The following is a 23,547-nucleotide window of genomic DNA, read 5'->3' as shown; positions in this document are numbered from 1 at the left end:
TGCAGGCTGGTGTATGTGGCAGGCTGGTGTATGTGGCAGGCTGGTGTATGTGGCAGGCTGGTATATGTGACAGGCTGGTGTATGTGGCAGGCTGGTGTATGTTGCAGGCTGATGTATGTGGCAGGCTGGTGTATGTGGCAGGCTGGTGTATGTGGCAGGCTGGTGTATGTGGCAGGCTGGTGTATGTGGCAGGCTGGTGTATGTGGCAGGCTGGTATATGTGACAGGCTGGTGTATGTGGCAGGCTGGTGTATGTGGCAGGCTGGTATATGTGACAGGCTGGTGTATGTGGCAGGCTGGTGTATGTTGCAAGCTGGTGTATGTGGCAGGCTGGTGTATGTGGCAGGCTGGTGTATGTTGCAGGCTGGTGTATGTGGCAGACTGGTGTACGTGGCAGGCTGGTGTATGTGTGTATGTGGCAGGCTGGTGTATGTGACAAGCTGGTGTATGTGGAAGGCTGGTGTATGTGGCAGGCTGGTGTATGTAGCAGGCTGGTGTATGTGGCAGGCTGGTGTATGTGGCAGGCTGGTGTATGTTGCAGGCTGGTGTATGTGGCAGGCTGGTGTACGTGGCAGGCTGGTGTATGTGTGTATGTGGCAGGCTGGTGTATGTGACAAGCTGGTGTATGTGGAAGGCTGGTGTATGTGGCAGGCTGGTGTATGTGGCAGGCTGGTGTATGTGGCAGGCTGGTGTATTTGGCAGGCTGGTGTATGTGGCAGGCTGGTGTATGTGGCAGGCTGGTGTATGTGGCAGGCTGGTGTATGTGGCAGGCTGGTGTGTGTTGCAGACTGGTGTATGTTACAGGCTGGTGTATATGGCAGGCTGGTGTATGTGGCAGGCTGGTGTATGTGGCAGGCTGGTGTATGTGGCAGGCTGGTGTATGTGGTAGGCTGGTGTATGTGGCAGGCTGGTGTATGTTGCAGGCTGGTGTATGTGGCAGGCTGGTGTATGTGGCAGGCTGGTATATGTGACAGGCTGGTGTATGTGGCAGGCTGGTGTATGTGGCAGGCTGGTATATGTGACAGGCTGGTGTATGTAGCAGGCTGGTGTATGTTGCAGGCTGGTGTATGTGGCATGCTGGTGTATGTGGCAGGCTGGTGTATGTGGCAGGCTGGTATATGTGACAGGCTGGTGTATGTGGCAGGCTGGTATATGTTGCAGGCTGGTGTATGTGGCAGGCTGGTGTATGTGGCAGGCTGGTGAATGTGGCAGACTGGTGTATGTGGCAGGCTGGTGTATGTGGCAGGCTGGTGTATGTGGCAGGCTGGTGTATGTGGCAGGCTGGTATATGTGACAGGCTGGTGTATGTGGCAGGCTGGTGTATGTGGCAGGCTGGTATATGTGACAGGCTGGTGTATGTGGCAGGTTGGTGTGTGTTGCAGGCTGGTGTATGTGGCAGGCTGGTGTATGTGGCAGGCTGGTGTATGTTGCAGGCTGGTGTATGTGGCAGGCTGGTGTATGTGGCAGGCTGGTGTATGTGGCAGGCTGGTGTATGTGGCAGGCTGGTGTATGTGGGAGGCTGGTGTATGTGGGAGGCTGGTGTATGTGGGAGGCTAGTGTATGTGGGAGGCTGGTGTATGTTGCAGGCTGGTGTATGTGGCAGGCTGGTGTATGTGGCAGGCTGGTGTATGTTGCAGGCTGGTATATGTGGCAGGCTGGTGTATGTGGCAGGCTGGTGTATGTTGCAGGCTGGTGTATGTGGCAGGCTGGTGTATGTGGCAGGCTGGTGTATGTGGCAGGCTGGTGTATGTGGCAGGCTGGTGTATGTGGCAGGCTGGTGTTTACCTGGAGTTTACCTGGAGAGAGTTCCGGGGGTCAACGCCCCCGCGGCCCGGTCTGAGACCAGGCTTCCTGGTGGATCAGAGCCTGATCAACCAGGCTGTTGCTGCTGGCTGCACGCAAACCAACATACGAGCTACAGCCCGGCTGATCCGGAACTGACTTTAGGTGCTTGTCCAGTGCCAGCTTGAAGACTGCCAGGGGTCTGTTGGTAATCCCCCTTATGTGTGCTGGGAGGCAGTTGAACAGTCTCGGGCCCCTGACACTTATTGTATGGTCTCTTAACGTGCTAGTGACACCCCTGCTTTTCATTGGGGGGATGGTGCATCGTCTGCCAAGTCTTTTGCTTTCGTAGTGAGTGATTTTCGTGTGCAAGTTCGGTACTAGTCCCTCTAGGATTTTCCAGGTGTATATAATCATGTATCTCTCCCTCCTGCGTTCCAGGGAATACAGGTTTAGGAACCTCAAGCGCTCCCAATAATTGAGGTGTTTTATCTCCGTTATGCGCGCCGTGAAAGTTCTCTGTACATTTTCTAGGTCGGCAATTTCACCTGCCTTGAAAGGTGCTGTTAGTGTGCAGCAATATTCCAGCCTAGATAGAACAAGTGACCTGAAGAGTGTCATCATGGGCTTGGCCTCCCTAGTTTTGAAGGTTCTCATTATCCATCCTGTCATTTTTCTAGCAGATGCGATTGATACAATGTTATGGTCCTTGAAGGTGAGATCCTCCGACATGATCACTCCCAGGTCTTTGACGTTGGTGTTTCGCTCTATTTTGTGGCCAGAATTTGTTTTGTACTCTGATGAAGATTTAATTTCCTCATGTTTACCATATCTGAGTAATTGAAATTTCTCATCGTTTTCTGCAGCCCACTGAAAGATTTGGTTGATGTCTGCCTGGAGCTTTGCAGTGTCTGCAATGGAAGACACTGTCATGCAGATTCGGGTGTCATCTGCAAAGGAAGACACGGTGCTGTGGCTGACATCCTTGTCTATGTCGGATATAAGGATGAGGAACAAGAGGGGAGCGAGTACTGTGCCTTGTGGAACAGAGCTTTTCACCGTAGCTGCCTCGGACTTTACTCTGTTGACGACTACTCTCTGTGTTCTGTTAGTGAGGAAATTATAGATCCATCGACCGACTTTTCCTGATATTCCTTTAGCACGCATTTTGTGCGCTATTACGCCATGGTCACATTTGTCGAAGGCTTTTGCAAAGTCTGTATATATTACATCTGCATTCTTTTTGTCTTCTAGTGCATCTAGGACCTTGTCGTAGTGGTCCAATAGTTGAGACAGACAGGAGCGACCTGTTCTAAACCCATGTTGCCCTGGGTTGTGTAACTGATGGGTTTCTAGATGGGTGGTGATCTTGCTTCTTAGGACCCTTTCAAAGATTTTTATGATATGGGATGTTAGTGCTATTGGTCTGTAGTTCTTTGCTGTTGCTTTACTGCCCCCTTTGTGGAGTGGGGCTATGTCTGTTGTTTTTAGTAACTGTGGGACGACCCCCGTGTCCATGCTCCCTCTCCATAGGATGGAAAAGGCTCGTGATAGGGGCTTCTTGCAGTTCTTGATGAACACAGAGTTCCATGAGTCTGGCCCTGGGGCAGAGTGCATGGGCATGTCATTTATCGCCTGTTCGAAGTCATTTGGCGTCAGGATAACATCGGATAGGCTTGTGTTAATCAAATTTTGTGGCTCTCTCATAAAAAATTCATTTTGATCTTCGACTCTCAGTCTGGTTAGCGGCTTGCTAAAAACTGAGTCATATTGGGACTTGAGTAGCTCACTCATTTCCTTGCTGTCATCTGTGTAGGACCCATCTTGTTTAAGTAGGGGCCCAATACTGGACGTTGTTCTCGATTTTGATTTGGCATAGGAGAAGAAATACTTTGGGTTTCTTTCGATTTCATTTATGGCTTTTAGTTCTTCCCGCGATTCCTGACTCCTAAAGGATTCTTTTAGCTTAAGTTCGATGCTTGCTATTTCTCTGACCAGTGTCTCCCTACGCATTTCAGATATATTGACCTCTTTTAGCCGCTCTGTTATTCTTTTCCGTCGCCTGTAAAGGGAGCGCCTGTCTCTTTCTGTTTTACATCTACTCCTCCTTTTTCTTAGAGGAATAAGCCTTGTGCATACATCGAGTGCCACCGAGTTAATCTGTTCTAGGCATAAGTTGGGGTCTGTGTTGCTTAGTATATCTTCCCAGCTTATATCGGTTAGGACTTGGTTTACTTGGTCCCACTTTATGTTTTTGTTATTGAAGTTGAATTTGGTGAATGCTCCCTCGTGACTAATCTCATTATGTCGGTCTGGGGCTCCGCGCATACATGACTGAACCTCAATTATGTTGTGATCTGAGTATATTGTTTTTGATATGGTGATATTTCTTATCAGATCATCATTGTTAGTGAAGATGAGGTCTAGTGTATTCTCCAGTCTAGTAGGCTCTATTATTTGCTGGTTTAAATTGAATTTTGTGCAGAGATTTAAAAGCTCGCGTGAGTGTGAGTTTTCATCAGAGCTGCCTCCTGGTGTTATTACTGCAACAATATTATTTGCTATATTCCTCCATTTTAGGTGCCTTAAGTTGAAATCCCCCAGGAGCAAGATGTTGGGTGCAGGAGCTGGAAGGTTTTCCAGACAGTGGTCAATTTTTAACAGCTGTTCCTGGAATTGCTGGGATGTTGCATCCGGAGGCTTGTAGACTATCACAATGACTAGGTTTTGGTTCTCGACCTTTACTGCTAAAACTTCCACTACATCATTTGAGGCATTTAGCAGTTCTGTGCAAACAAGTGACTCTGCAATGTACAGGCCAACCCCCCCCTTTTGCCTGTTCACTCTGTCACATCTGTATAGGTTGTAACCTGGGATCCATATTTCGTTGTCCAAGTGATCCTTTATGTGGGTCTCAGTGAAAGCCGCGAACATTGCCTTTGCCTCTGCAAGCAGTCCACGGATGAAAGGTATTTTGTTGTTTGTTGCTGGCTTTAGACCCTGTATATTTGCAAAGAAGAATGTTATCGGACTGGTGGTATTGTTGGTACTGGGGGGGGGATTTTTTTTCCGGCATTAGTATCTGTATCTGTTGGTTTGGAGTGGAGGCCATCGACTGTGGTTCCACTCCAGGAATGACTGGATTTGGTGTACGATTTCTGCCATTTCCTGCCAGTTTTTTTTCCTTCCTGGCACTAAAAAACCTCTCCCTCTTGAGTGGCTGTGGCTACCCAGGTTTTCCCATGGCCTGGATGTTTTGTATCTTTTTGTCCCCTTTAGATGGTATGCCTGGCAATTTAAGTTATAGCACAGTCTTTCCTGTACTGAAGAGGTACACAGTTCAGGGTGAAAAAGCTTACAGGAAGGGAGTTTGCATTTTCCTGTTGTCATATGGGCATGGCATTTCCTAGGGTGGTCATAGTTGCACGTCCCATCTGTTTTTCCAGATTTCCCATGCCAGCAGATACCGAGTGCATAGTATGTGCACAGGCTTGGTTTCCGTTTGCCTTGGGTTTCTGTGACTGTATTCCCTGTTGGTGCATGTTTCCCTGTCTTACTTCTATCCTCCCTAGCACCAACAATGGAGCTCCCACCAGTTGTTTTTGGTAATATATCCTCACTATTGCTAGTGGAGTCCTCTTGTTTGCTATTTCCTGCGGTATTTCTAGTTTGCAATATTGGTTTTATCTTATCTTTGACTACACTTGTTTCCCTACTATGGCTCCTGTCCCCTATGAGGTCATTTATATGTATTCCTTCCTGCGTATAATTCCCGACTACCTGGACAAAATCTCCAGCTTCACCATTACTGTCTCCCAGGACAGCATCTCCAGCTTCCCCATTACTGTCTCCCAGGACAGCATCTCCAGCTTCACCATTACTGTCTCCCAGGACAGCACCTCCAGCTTCACCATTACTGTCTCCCAGGACAGCACCTCCAGCTTCCCCATTACTGTCTCCCAGGACAGCACTATCAGCCCCCCATTTACTGACTACCAGGACATCATCTCCAGCCTTACAGTTTCTGACTACATGGCCAGTATCAAGGGCAGTACCATTCAGCCCGGACTTTTTATGTTCCCATCTGTTGTAGAAAGCTTCCAGGTTTTCTATGAAAGCAGCTTTGATGTTGACCTCTTTTAATACCCTTGTGATTTTAGTCCACAGATTTATCTCATTTGGGCATACCCAAAAACACTTCCCTGTTTTAATACTGTTTGTAGCTAGTTCTTGGATATCTGCACAAGGGGCGTGACACCAATTTCCACAGAAATGACAATTTATGCATGTGGAAGCCCGTTTGTTTGACTGACCACAGACTACACACAGCTTCATAATGATTTGAATGGTTGATTTACTGCAGTTCTACTAGCAACCTCTTGAATATTCTATTAATAACCTGCTAGGTGGTGCACAACGAAACCGTTTGAAACCAGTCCAGGGTTCGGACCAGTCAAGGGTTCGGACCAGTCAAGGGTTCGGACCAGTCTATCTGATCTGATCAGTGGGTCACTTATTTAAACCATACTGGTCGGTGATTTGAGCTAACACATGAAGGATCTACTGGAAATTATCTACCCGAGTAATATGTGATTTGATTGATACAAAAGTATAACTTGCGTGTTGAAGAGCCGGTGACTGCTGGCACTCCTACAATGACGAACGGTCGAGCCTCCACCCTTGTTTATCAATCGCTGTATCTAGCTTCTCTATTTTTTTTTTTTTTTTTTTTTCCGTCTCCACCACAATAAATGCTATATTATCACTATAGTTGACTGGTGCAAATTTTGGAGGAAGGGCGCTTTTTCTGTAGTAATAATTGCTTCTCGTTGTGTATATTGTGACCGCTGGTAACTACAGGTTATATGAAATTCACAGTAACGTCTGGTATTTCAAGAAAAAGAAACTAATGAAAGTCACTCCACTCCACTAAGTACCATTATAATACTGGTTAGTTGCTACTACAACACTGTATTCTGCTATTCACTGGTATCACTAGATTATATGCGAGTACACTAGCAGGCCAGGAAGATTATTAAAAACAGCTGACCTGTGGTAAGTTTCTGGCGACTTCTGGCACCTGCCTCTATAGGCTTATCACTTCATTTACAAATTCACCTGTTTTCAAATGACACTTTAGCCTTTATCATCAATATACTAGGGAGCCACTGTAGTATACACTATACACTATGTATACTCAATGCTTTCAGGGAGACTTTCTTTCCTCTGACACAGAGTTCAATTATTATTATTTTTTTCACACGGGACCAGGCCTATGATTCCCCTCTGGCAGTAAACTCTGCTAGGTAGTGCACACAATTCTCCTTTTTTTACTCAGTATATAATGTTTTCCGCCCAAGATTGGTTCCAGGCGCTAGAGGGATGTATCGTATAGGATTGATGACACAAATTAAAGTTCTAGCACGTAAGAGCGACCGTGAAAACACCAGAAAACCGGGAGCACAACGAGGCACGCTGACACGCTGACACGCTGGTAGGTGTATGTGGCAGGCTGGTGTATGTGGCAGGCTGGTGTATGTTGCAGGCTGGTGTATGTGGCAGGCTGGTGTATGTGGCAGGCTGGTGTATGTGGCAGGCTGGTGTATGTGGGAGGCTGGTGTATGTGGCAGGCTGGTGTATGTGGCAGGCTGGTGTATGTGGCAGGCTGGTGTATGTGGGAGGCTGGTGTATGTGGGAGGCTGGTGTATGTGGCAGGCTGGTGTATGTGGGAGGCTGGTGTATGTGGGAGGCTGGTGTATGTGGCAGGCTGGTGTATGTGGGAGGCTGGTGCAGGAACTAGAGAGGGAAGACAATATAAAGTGTTCAGAGACGAGGATAAACACTCTCCTGGTCTACACATTATCAACTAAGACAACTCACTAAACCACAATTAATTCCACTGTAACTCATGCTGGTAGCATGAGTGATTACTAAATGTTGCACCAGTCATGGGCAAATCAGCTGCGGCCAATGGACACTTTTTGCAACGTTTAGATATTTGATTTAGGGAACGTTTCGCTCGTCAGGATCCTAAATGGCCAAACTTTAGAAATGGAGTGTTGTTATATATTTCCAATTTATACTTTCGTAAGCAAATCAAAGGCTTAAGCTGAAATAAATCACTCTGACTGTTTTTGGGTTATCCAAGGTAATTTACACTTACCTATGTTACTAGATATGATAATTGTATTTATGTGTGCCTGTAGCTAAATAAATTTACTTACATATGTGTTATGTTCACTTGGAGAGTGCAAGATAACTTGACACTCTGAGAAGAAATCTTAAAAAATTGTTATTGTTATTATGTGGCGTAGTTTGTGGCGCGCCCGGCTGGTGGTCTCACTGTGCAGGGGCCGCGGTCTGGACCGTCAGGACTGGTCTACTTTCCACCTGCTGGTGCACCACCCACTCTCCCTGGATCTGAAGCTCTCCCTACTGCACGCTCCTCGCCTCTGTGCTGCCAACGCCACGACGGGAGCGGCACTGGTGCGGGTGGCACTCATCCATCTGGCACAGTATGGGGAAACACTGCTGCAGCCTGAGGGGTCCAGGCAACATGGGTGGCGCTCCATCAAGGTCGACCCGAACCAACCATGGGCGCCGGTCAAGGTGTGTGCACTCATCAACTTCGATTTTTTTTTCTTAGTATTTATTTTTAGACTCTCTCAGCGCCTGGCGAAACCATAATTACAGTTCTGGAGTATTTATGTCTCATGATTAGCGAACAAAGGCTCAAGCTTCCAGCTTCCCAGACATGAGTTTAGAACTTTACTGTCTCAACACCTGACATACGAATATACTCGTATTTGTTCCCATTTCATTATTTCTCAACATTTCTTTACTCTTATAGTATGTCGAGTCTATGTAACTCAAAATTTCCTTCAGTACGATTTCTAAGATATGTTAATTATTACACAGATCTACTAAATGTTACATGTTAAAAGTTGTTTCAGTTATTTTGACTTTTTCGCATATTTTGGTTGTTGATTCCAAACCTAATATCAGTTATTCTCTATCACGTAAAATTTCTTCACAGTATGATTTAAACTTTACTTAAAGTGTTTGCCAAAAATATTATGTTATCAAATTAAAAATAATATACAAAAAATGTATATTTATTGAAGTTACTCTCCATATCATTGAAAATATTTATAAAATTTACCTCAAATAAGTTCCAGACTCCTTGTTCAATTTTTACCTTTTATCTTCAAATTTGTGCTTACTGCACTTCTGTTTATGTACAAATGAACAAAGGGAGGGAGGGGACCCGAGAGAATGACTTTGCTCAAGGCGCCTCTCATGTTGCAAAGCAACACCTCTTCAAAAGCAATGCAATTGGGAAATTGAAGTACAAAATAGCCCAAGCAAGTGTGTCTGTAAACACACTTGAATGGGCTATCTTTCACTTCAATTTGCCCATTGCATTGCTCTTAAAGAAGTGTTGCTTTGCAACACGAAGACGCCAGTTGGGATTTATATTTCGGGTTGTGTCGGGTAGGTGGCCGAGCAATGTATGCCCAGCTGGGGTTTATATTTCGGGTTGTGTCGTTCTTTATATTTCGCGACACCAGTGCTGACATCTAGCGGGGAAATATGCCTACCCAACTCAGCCCGCGAGATGCTGTAACACTCTCACTAGCCGCCAACTCAACCTAGAGACAAGAAATGTACTCGTCTCTCCCTCGCAGCAAGGTCCAGCAGGTTGGGCCCCAGGGCACTTAAACACACTGTCTCTGTACAAGAACCAATAAAGTAAGGTGCATCCGAAGCCTTATCATTCATTCCCGCTACCAGACTTATACTCATGAACTGATACATTGAACAGAGTTATTGTTAATCGTTCGTTCGCGATTATTGTAATTCTGATTATGTATTTTTTGTGGTATCTGTCTATGTAACATCCAGCCATCATGCTGACACTCCATTTAGCTTGGTACCTTCTTTCCGTCTCCTTTGTATACTGGTGAAACCTTACTATTCACTCAGCTTACAGATTTTCGGGAAAGTAATCCAAATGAGCATCCAAGACATGTATTTCGAGACTCATGTTGCCTCTTAAGGTCTTGAACTTCTACATCATGTTTAAGATTTCTTTGTAGTTTGGTTCCTTAAGTTACCTAAGAAGTTTGTATATGACATCTCTGAAGGCAATCTATGTTTCTTTTTCAATATCAAGCTGAGAGATTTCAAAATTCTGATCCTGTAGAAGTTTTTGTATCCGGCCCGACAAATGTACCTCCTTATATCTTGCCGTCCAACAATTCTGAAAACTTGCACAAAACGTAAAACCGTCTCTATCTCGTAGTAGTGCTTTAACAAACTGCTTCATATAGCTAAGTTTTATGTGTAGACGAGGAGGCAAGAGGACATTTTTTTGGATTAACTACACTGTCTGGTACTGCAGTCCTTGACCTGGTGTGTCTACTCCTACTTGGTCATTGTTTCTGAGACCAGTGTAGACATTTGATTCTGTTATCTTATTTATACAAGACACACGGAGACTGTGTATCCCAACTGTTATTCAAGCAACATATAAAGTACTTTTAAGTCCCCATAAACCAACCAACTGTGGTCTTTGCAATTAATTTTATTGAGAACCGGCTCCAGATTTTTATACCTTTCCGTCTTGAGACGTCTTTCAGAAGAATCAGTGAAAAATTTTCTTTTAATTCAACATTTTTTTGCAGTATACAAAATCACGTTCCTGAGCAAAATATGGAACAAAATCTTTGTTCCAGTCCCGATACCAAGAGAATGATATGCCAGGAGCCAATAATTTTTTTAAGTCTGGAACCTAAAATCTGAGTAGAATCTTTAGCAAGACCTGAGTCTCTCACCAGGTCATTAAGCTCACTTTGAGAAAAAAAGAGGTCCCGTGTTATCACTGTATCACTGGAACTCTGCGTCATCACTATCACTGCTCTCTCGTTCAGAGCTTAAAGGAGTGCTTTCAATATTTTCAAGTGGTACTGGCACTGGTATATCTGGTCCATGAGCAACGTGTCGTAGGGTAAATGGAAGATTTGAATACAAAATCAGAACATAACAGGAGCAAAAGCAGCAGCCATTACTGTGATTTTTTTTTTGGCTAGATCACTTAAACACCAAACTGAAATATTTTTCTCGTACCATTCGTCATTGCCTCTAGTTCTTCAACACAAACAGAACAGATTTTATGGGAAGCCAATAATGTTTTGTCCAGGTCTCCAACTTTCACTCCAAAGTATGTGTAACAAGCAGTTTTTTTTAAAGTGTGTAATGTTTCTCTGTTGCTTCTTAGCGACAAATTCACCCTCTTGTAGCCATCGTCACAGCAACCATAAATACTCTGAAACAAAACAAATATACATTACACACCTAAGCTAAATCAAAACAAATGCAATACACGTTCATACAGTGCAGAGACATGACGTCAGCTCAGAGCTTTCAGCCTCAAGTGCCCTGTAACCTCTTCTCCTTCACAACCTGTAACCTCTTCTCCTTCACAACCTGTAACCTCTTCTCCCTCACAACCTGTAACCTCTTCTCCTTCACAACCTGTAACCTCTTCTCCTTCACAACCTGTAACCTCTTCTCCCTCACAACCTGTAACCTCTTCTCCTTCACAACCTGTAACCTCTTCTCCCTCACAACCTGTAACCTCTTCTCCTTCACAACCTGTAACCTCTTCTCCCTCACAACCTGTAACCTCTTCTCCATCACTACCTGTAACCTCTTCTCCATCACTACCTGTAACCTCTTCTCCCTCACAACCTGTAACCTCTTCTCCTTCACAACCTGTAACCTCTTCTCCCTCACAACCTGTAACCTCTTCTCCCTCACAACCTGTAACCTCTTCTCCTTCACAACCTGTAACCTCTTCTCCTTCACAACCTGTAACCTCTTCTCCTTCACAAACTGTAACCTCTTCTCCTTCACAACCTGTAACCTCTTCTCCTTCACAACCTGTAACCTCTTCTCCCTCACAACCTGTAACCTCTTCTCCTTCACAACCTGTAACCTCTTCTCCCTCACAACCTGTAACCTCTTCTCCTTCACAACCTGTAACCTCTTCTCCCTCACAACCTGTAACCTCTTCTCCTTCACAACCTGTAACCTCTTCTCCCTCACAACCTGTAACCTCTTCTCCTTCACAACCTGTAACCTCTTCTCCCTCACAACCTGTAACCTCTTCTCCTTCACAACCTGTAACCTCTTCTCCCTCACAACCTGTAACCTCTTCTCCTTCACAACCTGTAACCTCTTCTCCTTCACAACCTGTAACCTCTTCTCCTTCACAACCTGTAACCTCTTCTCCTTCACAACCTGTAACCTCTTCTCCCTCACAACCTGTAACCTCTTCTCCCTCACAACCTGTAACCTCTTCTCCTTCACAACCTGTAACCTCTTCTCCTTCACAACCTGTAACCTCTTCTCCCTCACAACCTGTAACCTCTTCTCCTTCACAACCTGTAACCTCTTCTCCTTCACAACCTGTAACCTCTTCTCCCTCACAACCTGTAACCTCTTCTCCTTCACAACCTGTAACCTCTTCTCCTTCACAACCTGTAACCTCTTCTCCCTCACAACCTGTAACCTCTTCTCCTTCACAACCTGTAACCTCTTCTCCCTCACAACCTGTAACCTCTTCTCCCTCACAACCTGTAACCTCTTCTCCTTCACAACCTGTAACCTCTTCTCCCTCACAACCTGTAACCTCTTCTCCTTCACAACCTGTAACCTCTTCTCCTTCACAACCTGTAACCTCTTCTCCTTCACAACCTGTAACCTCTTCTCCCTCACAACCTGTAACCTCTTCTCCCTCACAACCTGTAACCTCTTCTCCCTCACAACCTGTAACCTCTTCTCCTTCACAACCTGTAACCTCTTCTCCCTCACAACCTGTAACCTCTTCTCCCTCACAACCTGTAACCTCTTCTCCCTCACAACCTGTAACCTCTTCTCCCTCACAACCTGTAACCTCTTCTCCCTCACAACCTGTAACTCTTTCTCCCTCACCACCTGTAATCTCTTCTCCCTCACAACCTGTAACCTCTTCTCCCTCACAACCTGTAACCCCTTCTCTCTCACAACCTGTAACCTCTTCTCCCTCACCACCTGTAACCTCTTCTCCCTCACAACCTGTAACCTCTTCTCCATCACTACCTGTAACCTCTTCTCCCTCACAACCTGTAACCTCTTCTCCCTCACAACCTGTAACCTCTTCTCCCTCACAACCTGTAACCTCTTCTCCATCACTACCTGTAACCTCTTCTCCCTCACAACCTGTAACCTCTTCTCCCTCACAACCTGTAACCTCTTCTCCCTCACAACCTGTAACCTCTTCTCCCTCACAACCTGTAACTCTTTCTCCCTCACGACCTGTAATCTCATCTCCCTCACAACCTGTAACCTCTTCTCCCTCACAACCTGTAACCCCTTCTCTCTCACAACCTGTAACCTCTTCTCCCTCACCACCTGTAACCTCTTCTCCCTCACAACCTGTAACCTCTTCTCCATCACTACCTGTAACCTCTTCTCCCTCACAACCTGTAACCTCTTCTCCCTCACAACCTGTAACCTCTTCTCCCTCACAACCTGTAACCTCTTCTCCCTCACAACCTGTAACCTCTTCTCCATCACTACCTGTAACGCCGTCTCCCTCACAACCTGTAACGCCTTCTCCATCTCCCCCTCACAATTCCCCCTCTCCTACCCATACTACTTCGTAGGTGACTAGGCAAAAACTAACTGTACAAGTGTACGTGATACATAAATTTGATCATCATTTATGAAATCAGAACATCGAAACTGATAAAAAAAAATGCATTTGCGGGAATTTTCCAAAAATGCATTCATTAATTTCTCTTAAACACCAGTCCTGGCCATCTGACAACACCTTACATTAGATGGAGGGAAATGGTATACAATACCGACACCAGGGAAAGAGACACAAATGCAGTATAATGAATTATACAATCCGTATCTCTATTTCCACTTTGCATTAGTCTGGATACCATAGCTTTATAGTCTCCAACTTTCTTACCATTGTTTACTCTCAGCCTTCCAGTTAATTTTGGCTTTCTGTATACAACAGAAATTAAGATCTAAGCATTTATTATAACACTACACGGAATTTGTTCAACTTATAATATTTGTGTTGTACTACGATACTGAGTAATATTATGCATTGTACAAACATTTACATAAATCACTTCGTCATTTCTCACATTATCAGCGAATAATGTGTGTGTCTTTGTGTGTGTGTGTGTGTGTGTGTGTGTGTGTGTGTGTGTGTGTGTGTGTGTGTGTGTGTGTGTGTGTGTGTGTGTGTGTGCGTGTGTGTGCGTGTGTGTGTGTGTGTGTGTGTGTGTGTGTGTGTGTGTGTCAGTGAGTGAGGAACGGGGGGGAATTGATAGAAGATTAATATTCAAAGGGCTTCAAGAAGAAATCATTTAATTTTCCACTGAGGTCATTTTGTTTGCTTCTCCAAGACTATGGGCCCTGACTGACTGCACCAGAGGCGGAGCTACATCCTCAAGAAATATTATTCCAGCCCATTTTATTCATGTACTTCTGTCCCTTGCACTTTCTTCTATCCAACAATACTTTCCTTTCTCGTAGTCTACCTTTGATTATACTTTGCAGGGTGCCATGGAGATCCTTCGCTCCCTAGGATACCGTGAGCGTGAGAATGGGGGCGTGCTGAAGTACCCACGTCGCTCACCTCCTGAAGTATCAGTGCTGGCCCGTCTCACGCTCGATATGTTAGTGCTAGCTGAGGAGCTCCGCCTCTACCTCACTGGGACCCACCAGTATCCCACCAACATCTCTGAACTTTTCTTCGCAGCGTCAACATCCATGGGAGTAATTTCCGATCTGCCACAGCGACCACCTTCGTCAGCTGGAAGTTTCGTATCTGCACACTCTGAGACATCTCTCCATCTCAGACCGAGTAGCCGAGCGTCTTCTGTCACTGATGAAGACACGGAGACTCTGCAAGCCTCTGTCAGACAAGTCAAGAATCACAAGAAAACAGTTCGACGTAGTTCCTCATCCGAAGAAGAAGTGACTTTAAAAGTAGACTCTGAAAATAAAATTTCACCTAAAACAGAAGCTCCAGAGGCCACATTAGGTATACAAGAACAGCCCAATGTAAAGATTCTTACTGATTCGCCTGAAATGCTGAAAATTAATACAGAGACACAAAATCTGGGTTCAACAGTGTCCCTGCCCACGTCTCCGGGTGATAGATTGTCTGCCAACACAAACTTGTCTAGTTTACAGGACTTGCAATCTATCCACTTGAGCTTTGCTACCCAAAAAAGTCCACGCCACAGTAGCTCTGCAACATCTGGCAGCACTGAGACCGTCATCACTCCTGTCACCACACCAGCACCTGTGCCTGAGGCAACCACAGACAACCCAGAGGAACACATTTACGAGGAGATCGACGTTATTCGCGCACAAGTTCAAGCTCTCAGAGCTTCCAGTGTACCTTTGGAAACACCACCACCTCCTCTTCCTCCGAAAAAGAAAATTAGCTCTGGAGGCGAGGATGACTCGGGGTTAAGTTTAACATATCCTCATGTGGAGTGGTCTTCTGCTTCCATGCCCGGCTCATTGCGAGGTGGGTCGACTGGCGCAAGAAGAAAGAAACGGCGTGCCCCCATGCCCCCAGAATTCATGCCCTCAGACTGGAAAAATTATCAAAACAAACCACTGGAATGTCCTGTGCAGACAACCGAGACACAAGGAACCAAAAACAGGAAGAAAACTGAGTACAGAAAATCCCTCAATCCATTCTACGAAGATATAGATTCTGTAAAGGAGAAAGTGAAGGAGCTGTATAACGATTCCAATACGGAAACCGAAGCCAGTTCAGTCAGTAAAGACACGGACTGTAATCCATTTGCCCAGGAAACGACCGCAGTAGCTGGGTATGTTGGTAAGAACCCATTTTATGAAGATGTCGATTTGCTGAAGAACACGGAGGAATATAAAGAGTTGAAATCATCACATCCGCGTCTCCCATCTTCTGATATGGATGGGTCAGTGTGTCCTATGGGCTCCCTCTCAGAGCTGCAGGAGAACCCTGTGGTGGTTCGGCCGAAACGTCGAGCCCCCAAGCCACCTCTCACTCCACAGCCAGATACACACTCCTCCACACTTGAGACCTCATCTCTCTCACCACACCAACAACTGAAAAAATCTGAACCACCCAAAAGACCACCTACCCCTAACATATTGAAACAGTCAACAGCCTCTTCAACTGCAACCTTACCAATAAATGAAACTCTGAATAAAGTAGAAGAAAAAGTCCCGGCTAACAAAAATATTCATATGACAAATGAAAAGGTTGTTTCTCTGATTCCAGATGATGCAGTCATGAAAGAAAAGCCACATATTTCTCTTGAAGCTACAGATAACTCAGCCACGGTACCGTCAACACTTGATGATAAAGAGGTCACTGCTCCAAAGAAAGATGAAATGTTTGTTGTTCTTAGTGCCAGCGAGACAGATAAACAAGGCTCCACTAATCCTCAGAATTCAGCTAGTGAATGCGCTAAGCCACCTACTGAGCGAAGTGATTCAGGTGCAGAAAATCGTCCAGAACAAGAAGTTAAAAAATCACCAGAGACAAACTCTAATGATGTAATAAAAAAAGATTCATTCGAGCCTCAAGTTTCCCAAGACGACCACCAAACTAACAAGACGGAAGGGAGACAAACGACGCCCAAGGTCACTAGAGTAACTCTTCATCGAATATCTCTCCAGCACCCAAAGATTCCCCCACCACCTCCACCCCCCAAGTTACCTGTTGATGAGTTAGACGGGTCCCCACCACCAGTGCTTCCACCAAAGGTTTCTCTGTCACTCTTGGACGATATTCCTTACATGGACGCCAACGAAGTAAAATACGCTAAAGCTAAGCTCACTAAGCAGACGACCCCTCAGTCACCCCAGTACGAGATCCCAGAAGCTCCGGAAAAGTCCGAAATTGCTGCTGGAGCTCCACTCTCACCAGCGACCATGAGGCAGTCTTTATTACTAAGAGGAATATGCAATGTTCCATTCATCGATGATTCCGATCTTCCTCCTGACTGCCCTCCTCCACCTCCCCCGGGCCCTCCGCCTGAGTCTCCGCCAGAAACTCCCCACACTTCTCCACCTGAGACCCCACGCACTTCTTCACCCATAACTCCTCACCACTCCTTACAGTCCTTACCACGTGCATCCTCATCTGAAAACATCATGCAGTCCGTTCAAGGCGCTTACATTAATAAAACTGGAATTAGTGAAGAAGATACTGAAAACAAAGCCCCGCCAATACCGCCTAAAACGTCTCAAATTACTTCACTGGAGTCAATAAAAGCTTCAGAAGCATCATTAACAGAGGAACTAACCACTACAGAGTTACCAGTATCACCACAACCAGTTGCTACACAGCCTCAAGCATCCATCTCTGTGGAGACATCAATGTCCCAACCATCACTGCCACCGAAGACGACGCTTCAAACAGGAATGCTAACGCCGCCAGAGACATCAACACCAGGCACTCATGAACCAGCTTCCGGGAAGCATTCACTGCAGAGCTCAATATCTGAAGAAAGATATGAAATACCCGATACGTCCCTGGCTCCTCCCACGAGACCCCCGCCTCCAAAACAAATACCCTCGACAGACCAGACCACTGGCAAGGCACCCAAGCTGTACACCACACCTTCTGAAGCTGACAGATACGAGGTTCCTGAAGCACCCAAAGTAGAAACTCCAAAGACAACTGTCGTTGAAGAGAGATACGAGATCCCGGAAGTAGTGAAAGAAACAGCTCTTCTTGGTGGACTTAATGGCACGGTAAGTCAGTGTTGAACTTCATGGTTTAATTTCACTAGTCTGCAAAAAAAAATATGAGCATATATGTAGTGTTTCTTAAGTTTGTCATAGCTTTATGATGTGTTTTTTTTTCTTATGTATGTGTGTGTGTGAGGACTTACTACAGTATACCTATTATTCAGATTCCTAATGTGCAAGAAGTCACTGTTGCAATACTGCAGAATTCCAAATAGCGTTGTTACCATTCACTTGTTTGTTTTCCATTTTTTATTTTTTTTTTTTTTTTGGGGGGGGGGGGGCTTCCAAGAAGGTTGTCTTTCCTCCCATCTGATCACATTTTTCATCTTCAAAAGGAAGTAATTGTTTATAAAATATAGTTAATCTTATGCATATTGCAATCAGAGAGAATATATAAAAAAAAGTTTCAACAAGGCAATAAATCTGTGGTGGACGGTGTGATACGAGTGGTAAAATTCACAGCATTTTTTACGTCTGGATCCAAATGATTCACTGCCGACAATGGTGAAGATACAATATGCAGAACATGCGTTTACTGGGACAACGTTTTGTTCAGTGTAGGAGTGATGAAGCTCGACACAGAGCAAGCATTGTCCCAACAAATGCTTGTGTTTTTTCTTCGCTCTTCGTCTGAGTCGAGTCTTGTCCCTTCTCAAGCTCCACAAAGTAATCCATCAACATATGTTCCTCTTGTAATATGCATATTCCTCTCGTAACTTGTATATTCTTTCCGAAAGTCGTATATTCCTCTCCTAACTTACAGATGTTATGGATGTACATAAGAGGAAGACTGGCTGTGAGAGTAGTTTCTTCTGTCCCGTGATTATCGGACGGAGGATCGAGCCTCCATCATCCTTTACACTGAAATACCCATAAAGATCGAACACTGCACATATTGACTTATAACCTAAGCAGATTCTCAGTAGGGTTGAACAGGGGGAGAGGCTACACATAATAGACTATCAGTCAATTAAGAGTAACTTAGGGTAATGGTCTACAGGCCTAATTTGCAAGCATAAAAAGCCTAGTACCACTGTGGAATGGTGCCGTAGGCTGTCTTAAATTTATTATTATTATCATATAACAGTCCCCAATCATCATTTTCATCTATTTCGCTTTAGGCTTCAAGAGGGCAGCTGCTCCTCTTGTCCAATCATTATTATTATAAAAGATATGAAATGATTATTATCATAAACATAATTTTTAAAGTGGTGGACCGGTAAGCCAGAGGAAGGCCTCGGTCAAATGACCAAAAGCTCCAGCTGCGGGTTATATGACCAAGACACTCGTCAGGAAACACTTGTCCTTTTTCCTGACATTAAACCTCTTGTGCAATCAGAGCTTTTAGCCATGTTAAAATAATAATAATAATAATAATAATTTCATAACTTATTATTATAATCAAATTAAATGTTAAATTTGGATGGGTGTGTGTGGGTAGTAGATGTTAGTGTGGGTGGATGGGTGTGTGTGTGTACTAGATGCTAGTGTGGGTGGATGGGTGTGTGTGTGTACTAGATGCTAGTGTGGGTGGATGGGTGTGTGTGGGTAGTAGATGCTAGTGTGGGTGGATGGGTGTGTGTGGGTAGTAGATGTTAGTGTGGGTGGATGGGTGTGTGTGTGTACTAGATGCTAGTGTGGGTGGATGGGTGTGTGTGGGTAGTAGATGCTAGTGTGGGTGGATGGGTGTGTGTGGGTAGTAGATGTTAGTGTGGGTGGATGGGTGTGTGTGGGTACTAGATGTTAGTGTGGGTGGATGGGTATGTGTGGGTATTAGATGTTAGTGTGGGTGGATGGGTGTGTGTGGGTAGATGTTAGTGTGGGTGGATGGGTGTGTGTGGGTAGTAGATGTTAGTGTGGGTGGATGGGTGTGTGTGGGTAGTAGATGCTAGTGTGAGTGGATGGGTGTGTGTGGGTAGTAGATGTTAGTGTGGGTGGATGGGTGTGGGTGGATGGGTGTGTGTGGGTAGTAGATGCTAGTGTGGGTGGATGAGTGTGTGTGGGTAGTAGATGCTAGTGTGGGTGGATGGGTGTGTGTGGGTACTAGATGTTAGTGTGGGTGGATGGATGTGTGTGGGTACTAGATGTTAGTGTGGGTGGATGGGTGTGTGTAGGTAGTAGATGTTAGTGCGAGTGGATGGGTGTGTGTGGGTACTAGATGTTAGTGTGGGTGGATGAGTGTGTGTGGGTAGTAGATATTAGTGTGGGTGGATGGGTGTGTGTGGGTAGTAGATGTTAGTGTGGGTGGATGGGTGTGTGTGGGTACTAGATGTTAGTGTGGGTGGATGGGTGTGTGTGGGTAGTAAACGTTAGTGTGGGTGGATGGGTGTGTGTGGGTAGTAGATGTTAGTGCGAGTGGATGGGTGTGTGTAGGTACTAGATGTTAGTGTGGGTGGATGGGTGTGTGTGGGTAGTAGATGTTAGTGTGGGTGGATGAGTGTGTGTGGGTATTAGATGTTAGTGTGGGTGGATGGATGTGTGTGTGGGTACTAGATGTTAGTGTGGGTGGATGGGTGTGTGTGGGTACTAGATGTCAGTGTGGGTGGATGGATGTGTGTGTGGGTACTAGATGTTAGTGTGGGTGGATGGGTGTGTGTGGGTAGTAGATGTTAGTGTGGGTGGATGGGTGTGTGTGTGGGTAGTAGATGTTAGTGTGGGTGGATGGGTGTGTGTGGGTAGTAGATGTTAGTGTGGGTGGATGGGTGTGTGTGGGTAGTAGATGTTAGTGTGGGTGGATGGGTGTGTGTGGGTAGTAGATGTTAGTGTGGGTGGATGGGTGTGTGTGGGTAGTAGATGTTAGTGTGGGTGGATGGGTGTGTGTGGGTAGTAGATGTTAGTGTGGGTGGATGGGTGTGTGTGGGTAGTAGATGTTAGTGTGGGTGGATGGATGTGTGTGGGTACTAGATGTTAGTGTGGGTGGATGGGTGTGTGTGGGTACTAGATGTTAGTGTGGTTGGATGGGTGTGTGTGGGTAGTAGATGTTAGTGTGGGTGGATGGGTGTGTGTGGGTAGTAGATGTTAGTGTGGGTGGATGGATGTGTGTGGGTACTAGATGTTAGTGTGGGTGGATGGATGTGTGTGTGGGTACTAGATGTTAGTGTGGGTGGATGGGTGTGTGTGGGTAGTAGATGTTAGTGTGGGTGGATGGGTGTGTGTGGGAAGTAGATGTTAGTGTGGGTACAAAATTTCCGTCTTGATTTTAAGCGGAATATTTTAGTTTCTTAAGAGTCAAAACATGAGTCTGTGTTGAAGGAGGGACTTTCAACGAGAACTGTAGGTCAGTTAGAGTGAACACGTTAGGGGCATCGTATATATCGGTCGTTAACTCTGTATGCTCTCTGACAGAATAGTCAGTTAGGATATGGTGAACTGGCAGTACGACCTGGCATCCTCACAGAAAGGTGGCGATAACTCGCCATGTAGCACCCCTGGGAGGGTCACGTGTGTCTGGTGTGTAATCGAGCGAGTGTAATTTCCCAAGACCCGATAACTGTGGGAAGATATTGGCCAGAAACCCAGTTGGGGTCTGATAGAGAACAATTTGTTATGTGCTAACTCAGACTAAGATTGCTGTAATGGTTTCGTAGTTGGTGAGGAATACTGGCAAATAGTCTGAGAAGGAATACCCTAGTGGGAAATTAGTAGTCCGTGAACAGCAGATCTAGTGGCTAAGTCTGTGCATTCATTGCCCTAAACATCGACATATCTAGGAACTCAGCTTACTAGAAATGCAACATAGCCATAGTTGTATACTAAAGTCAATGGGATGAGGAGAGTTGAATGTCTAGTTGGTTTGTAATGCACTTTGTAAATCAATAACAACAACGAAATGCTGACTGATTCTATTAAATGTCCTTAAATTATTTTACCTGGAATAGCAGATGCATATCCTTTACCATCTGAAGATTTAGCAACATCAGTATACAGGTAACTTGCTGAACTGTGAGAGCCCAGAGCGGGTGGAGGGGGTTATGTATGAAGGTGTACACTGGAGATGATTGGTAATAATAAATTAACTATTGCTTAACAACAGTGTGAAGCCAATAATACTGTATAGCAGTAGCAGCTCCTAGATTATGTTTTTAGGTCATTAGAATGTCTCTGGCATATGATAATCTAAGGTGAGAGACGGTATAAAAGTTAACAAATGTATATCTTTTCACAAGAATAGATACACAGAGAGGTTTAGAGCTCTCAATGTGTATATATACTTAAAATTTACTTTAATCTCTACCTTAGGTATTAAAGTATTCTTGACTGGTGGTGAACTGGTTACATGCACCCTTAATGACCTTCGTGCACTCGATAGGTTTTAGGCCCCACAAACCATCTTTTCATAAATAGCCCTAAATTTATAAAAGAAACTTCAGACGACGTTTCCGTCCATTCTGGGTCATTATCGACTCACGAACTGATAATGGCTCACCATAAACTGAAACATCATTTAAATTTTCCTACTACAATTGGGTTACTTCTGACTTGCTTTAGGCACGTTATTGTGATTTTTATTCTTCTTTTAAGGGGTTTTAGCTCTCAGAGTTTAATTCCCACTTTAGAGATTAAAATATACTTGATGTTAGCCTGCTTGTGAATTGCAATCTTAAAAACGTATGTGCAATCGATAGGACTTTAACCTTGCAAGCTAACTATAATGGGAGAATGTACATATACTGCAAGATGTTTATCTCTTAATGTATATACACTGTATATAATGTATATACACTTCATTGTAGAGTTCCAGTAGTCACATTCAGCCACAGCAATGTCTTGTACCTAATTGAATTTCTTATTTGCAAAGCGCTTACCCGTGGGATAACCACCACTGACCACGTACAGTGACCCAGTTTCTGGGAGACCCCTGACACGAATGACGGACTTGTGAATTAAATATTACTCTGAACCCCGGTGGGATTGGGACAGTCAAGTTGAAAAGAATAAACAAATCAGTTATTAAAGAACAGAAAGTCACAATACCGTGACTGGAACAATACACAAATAACCCGCACACAGGAGAGAGGAGCTTACCACCACGTTTCGACTTGGACCATTCGCAAAGTCACACTAATATAAACGGTCCAAGTCTGACCGAAACGTCGTCGTAAGCTTCGCTATCTCCTATGTGCGGGTTATTTTTGTATATCAATTATTGTTCCATTTCTAAATAATTGAATCAGGTTTGATTACACTACCCACACGTTGTATGACCCAGTGAAGAATGTAATAATAATTATTTTTTATTTTTATGCAACCTTAACTGAGCAGCGGTAGCGTGTGTGTGTGTGTGTGTGTGTGTGTGTGTGTGTGTGTGTGTGTGTGTGTGTGTGTGTGTGTGTGTGTGTGTGTGTGTGTGTGTGTGTGTGTGTGTGTGTGTGTGTGTGGTGTGTGTGTGTGTGTGTGTGTGTGTGTGTGTGTGTGTGTCAGGATGCATGTAATAGTTCACTCCTACATGGTTCCATGTTTCTGCATTTCTTTCATGCACGATAGTGTGAAATATTAATTTGCAGTGACGGGAGTGATGCGCCTTCACATTAAAGGTCACCCTGTAAGAGGAGTCAGGTCAAGAATCACGTAGAAAGTAAGCTGGAGCAACAGTAGGTACTATCAGTCTCAAGGGGAAAAAACATTGTTTCCTGTTAGTGGACCCCCGGTTAACGATATTTTTTCTCTCCAGAAGTATGTTCAGGTGCCAGTACTGACCGAATTTGTTCCCATAAGGAATATTGTGAAGTAGATTAGTCTATTTCAGACCCCCAAACATACACGTACAAACGCACTTACATAAATACACTTATATAATTGGTCGCATTCAGAGGTGATCGTTATGCGGGGGTCCACTGTATTTCATTTCTCACCCTAGGTAGCGCAAGAGTAATGTGTGGAACAGCTAATATGCAGACTTGTTTTCCTTTCAAAAATTTGCTGTTCTTGCGAG

The 23,547-nt window shown here is 44.8% G+C and overlaps 1 protein-coding gene across 4 annotated transcripts in view; it reads left to right on the top strand.

Annotated features, from left to right (window-relative positions):
• LOC128687025 (mucin-2-like) overlaps positions 1 to 23,547 on the top strand; it is an 84,390-nt gene that overhangs the window by 52,743 nt on the left and 8,100 nt on the right. For all 4 annotated transcript variants that reach the window (XM_070082363.1, XM_070082364.1, XM_070082365.1 and 1 more), the window contains exons 5-6: positions 8,096 to 8,390; positions 14,409 to 17,618. In XM_070082363.1, the coding sequence (XP_069938464.1) occupies positions 8,096 to 8,390; positions 14,409 to 17,618 (3,505 nt within the window). The remainder of the gene's footprint in view (positions 1 to 8,095; positions 8,391 to 14,408; positions 17,619 to 23,547) is intronic.

Source organism: Cherax quadricarinatus, chromosome 7 (genome assembly GCF_038502225.1).
Source record: "Cherax quadricarinatus isolate ZL_2023a chromosome 7, ASM3850222v1, whole genome shotgun sequence".
NCBI lineage: Eukaryota > Metazoa > Arthropoda > Malacostraca > Decapoda > Parastacidae > Cherax > Cherax quadricarinatus.
This window is presented reverse-complemented; position numbering and strand designations above follow the sequence as displayed.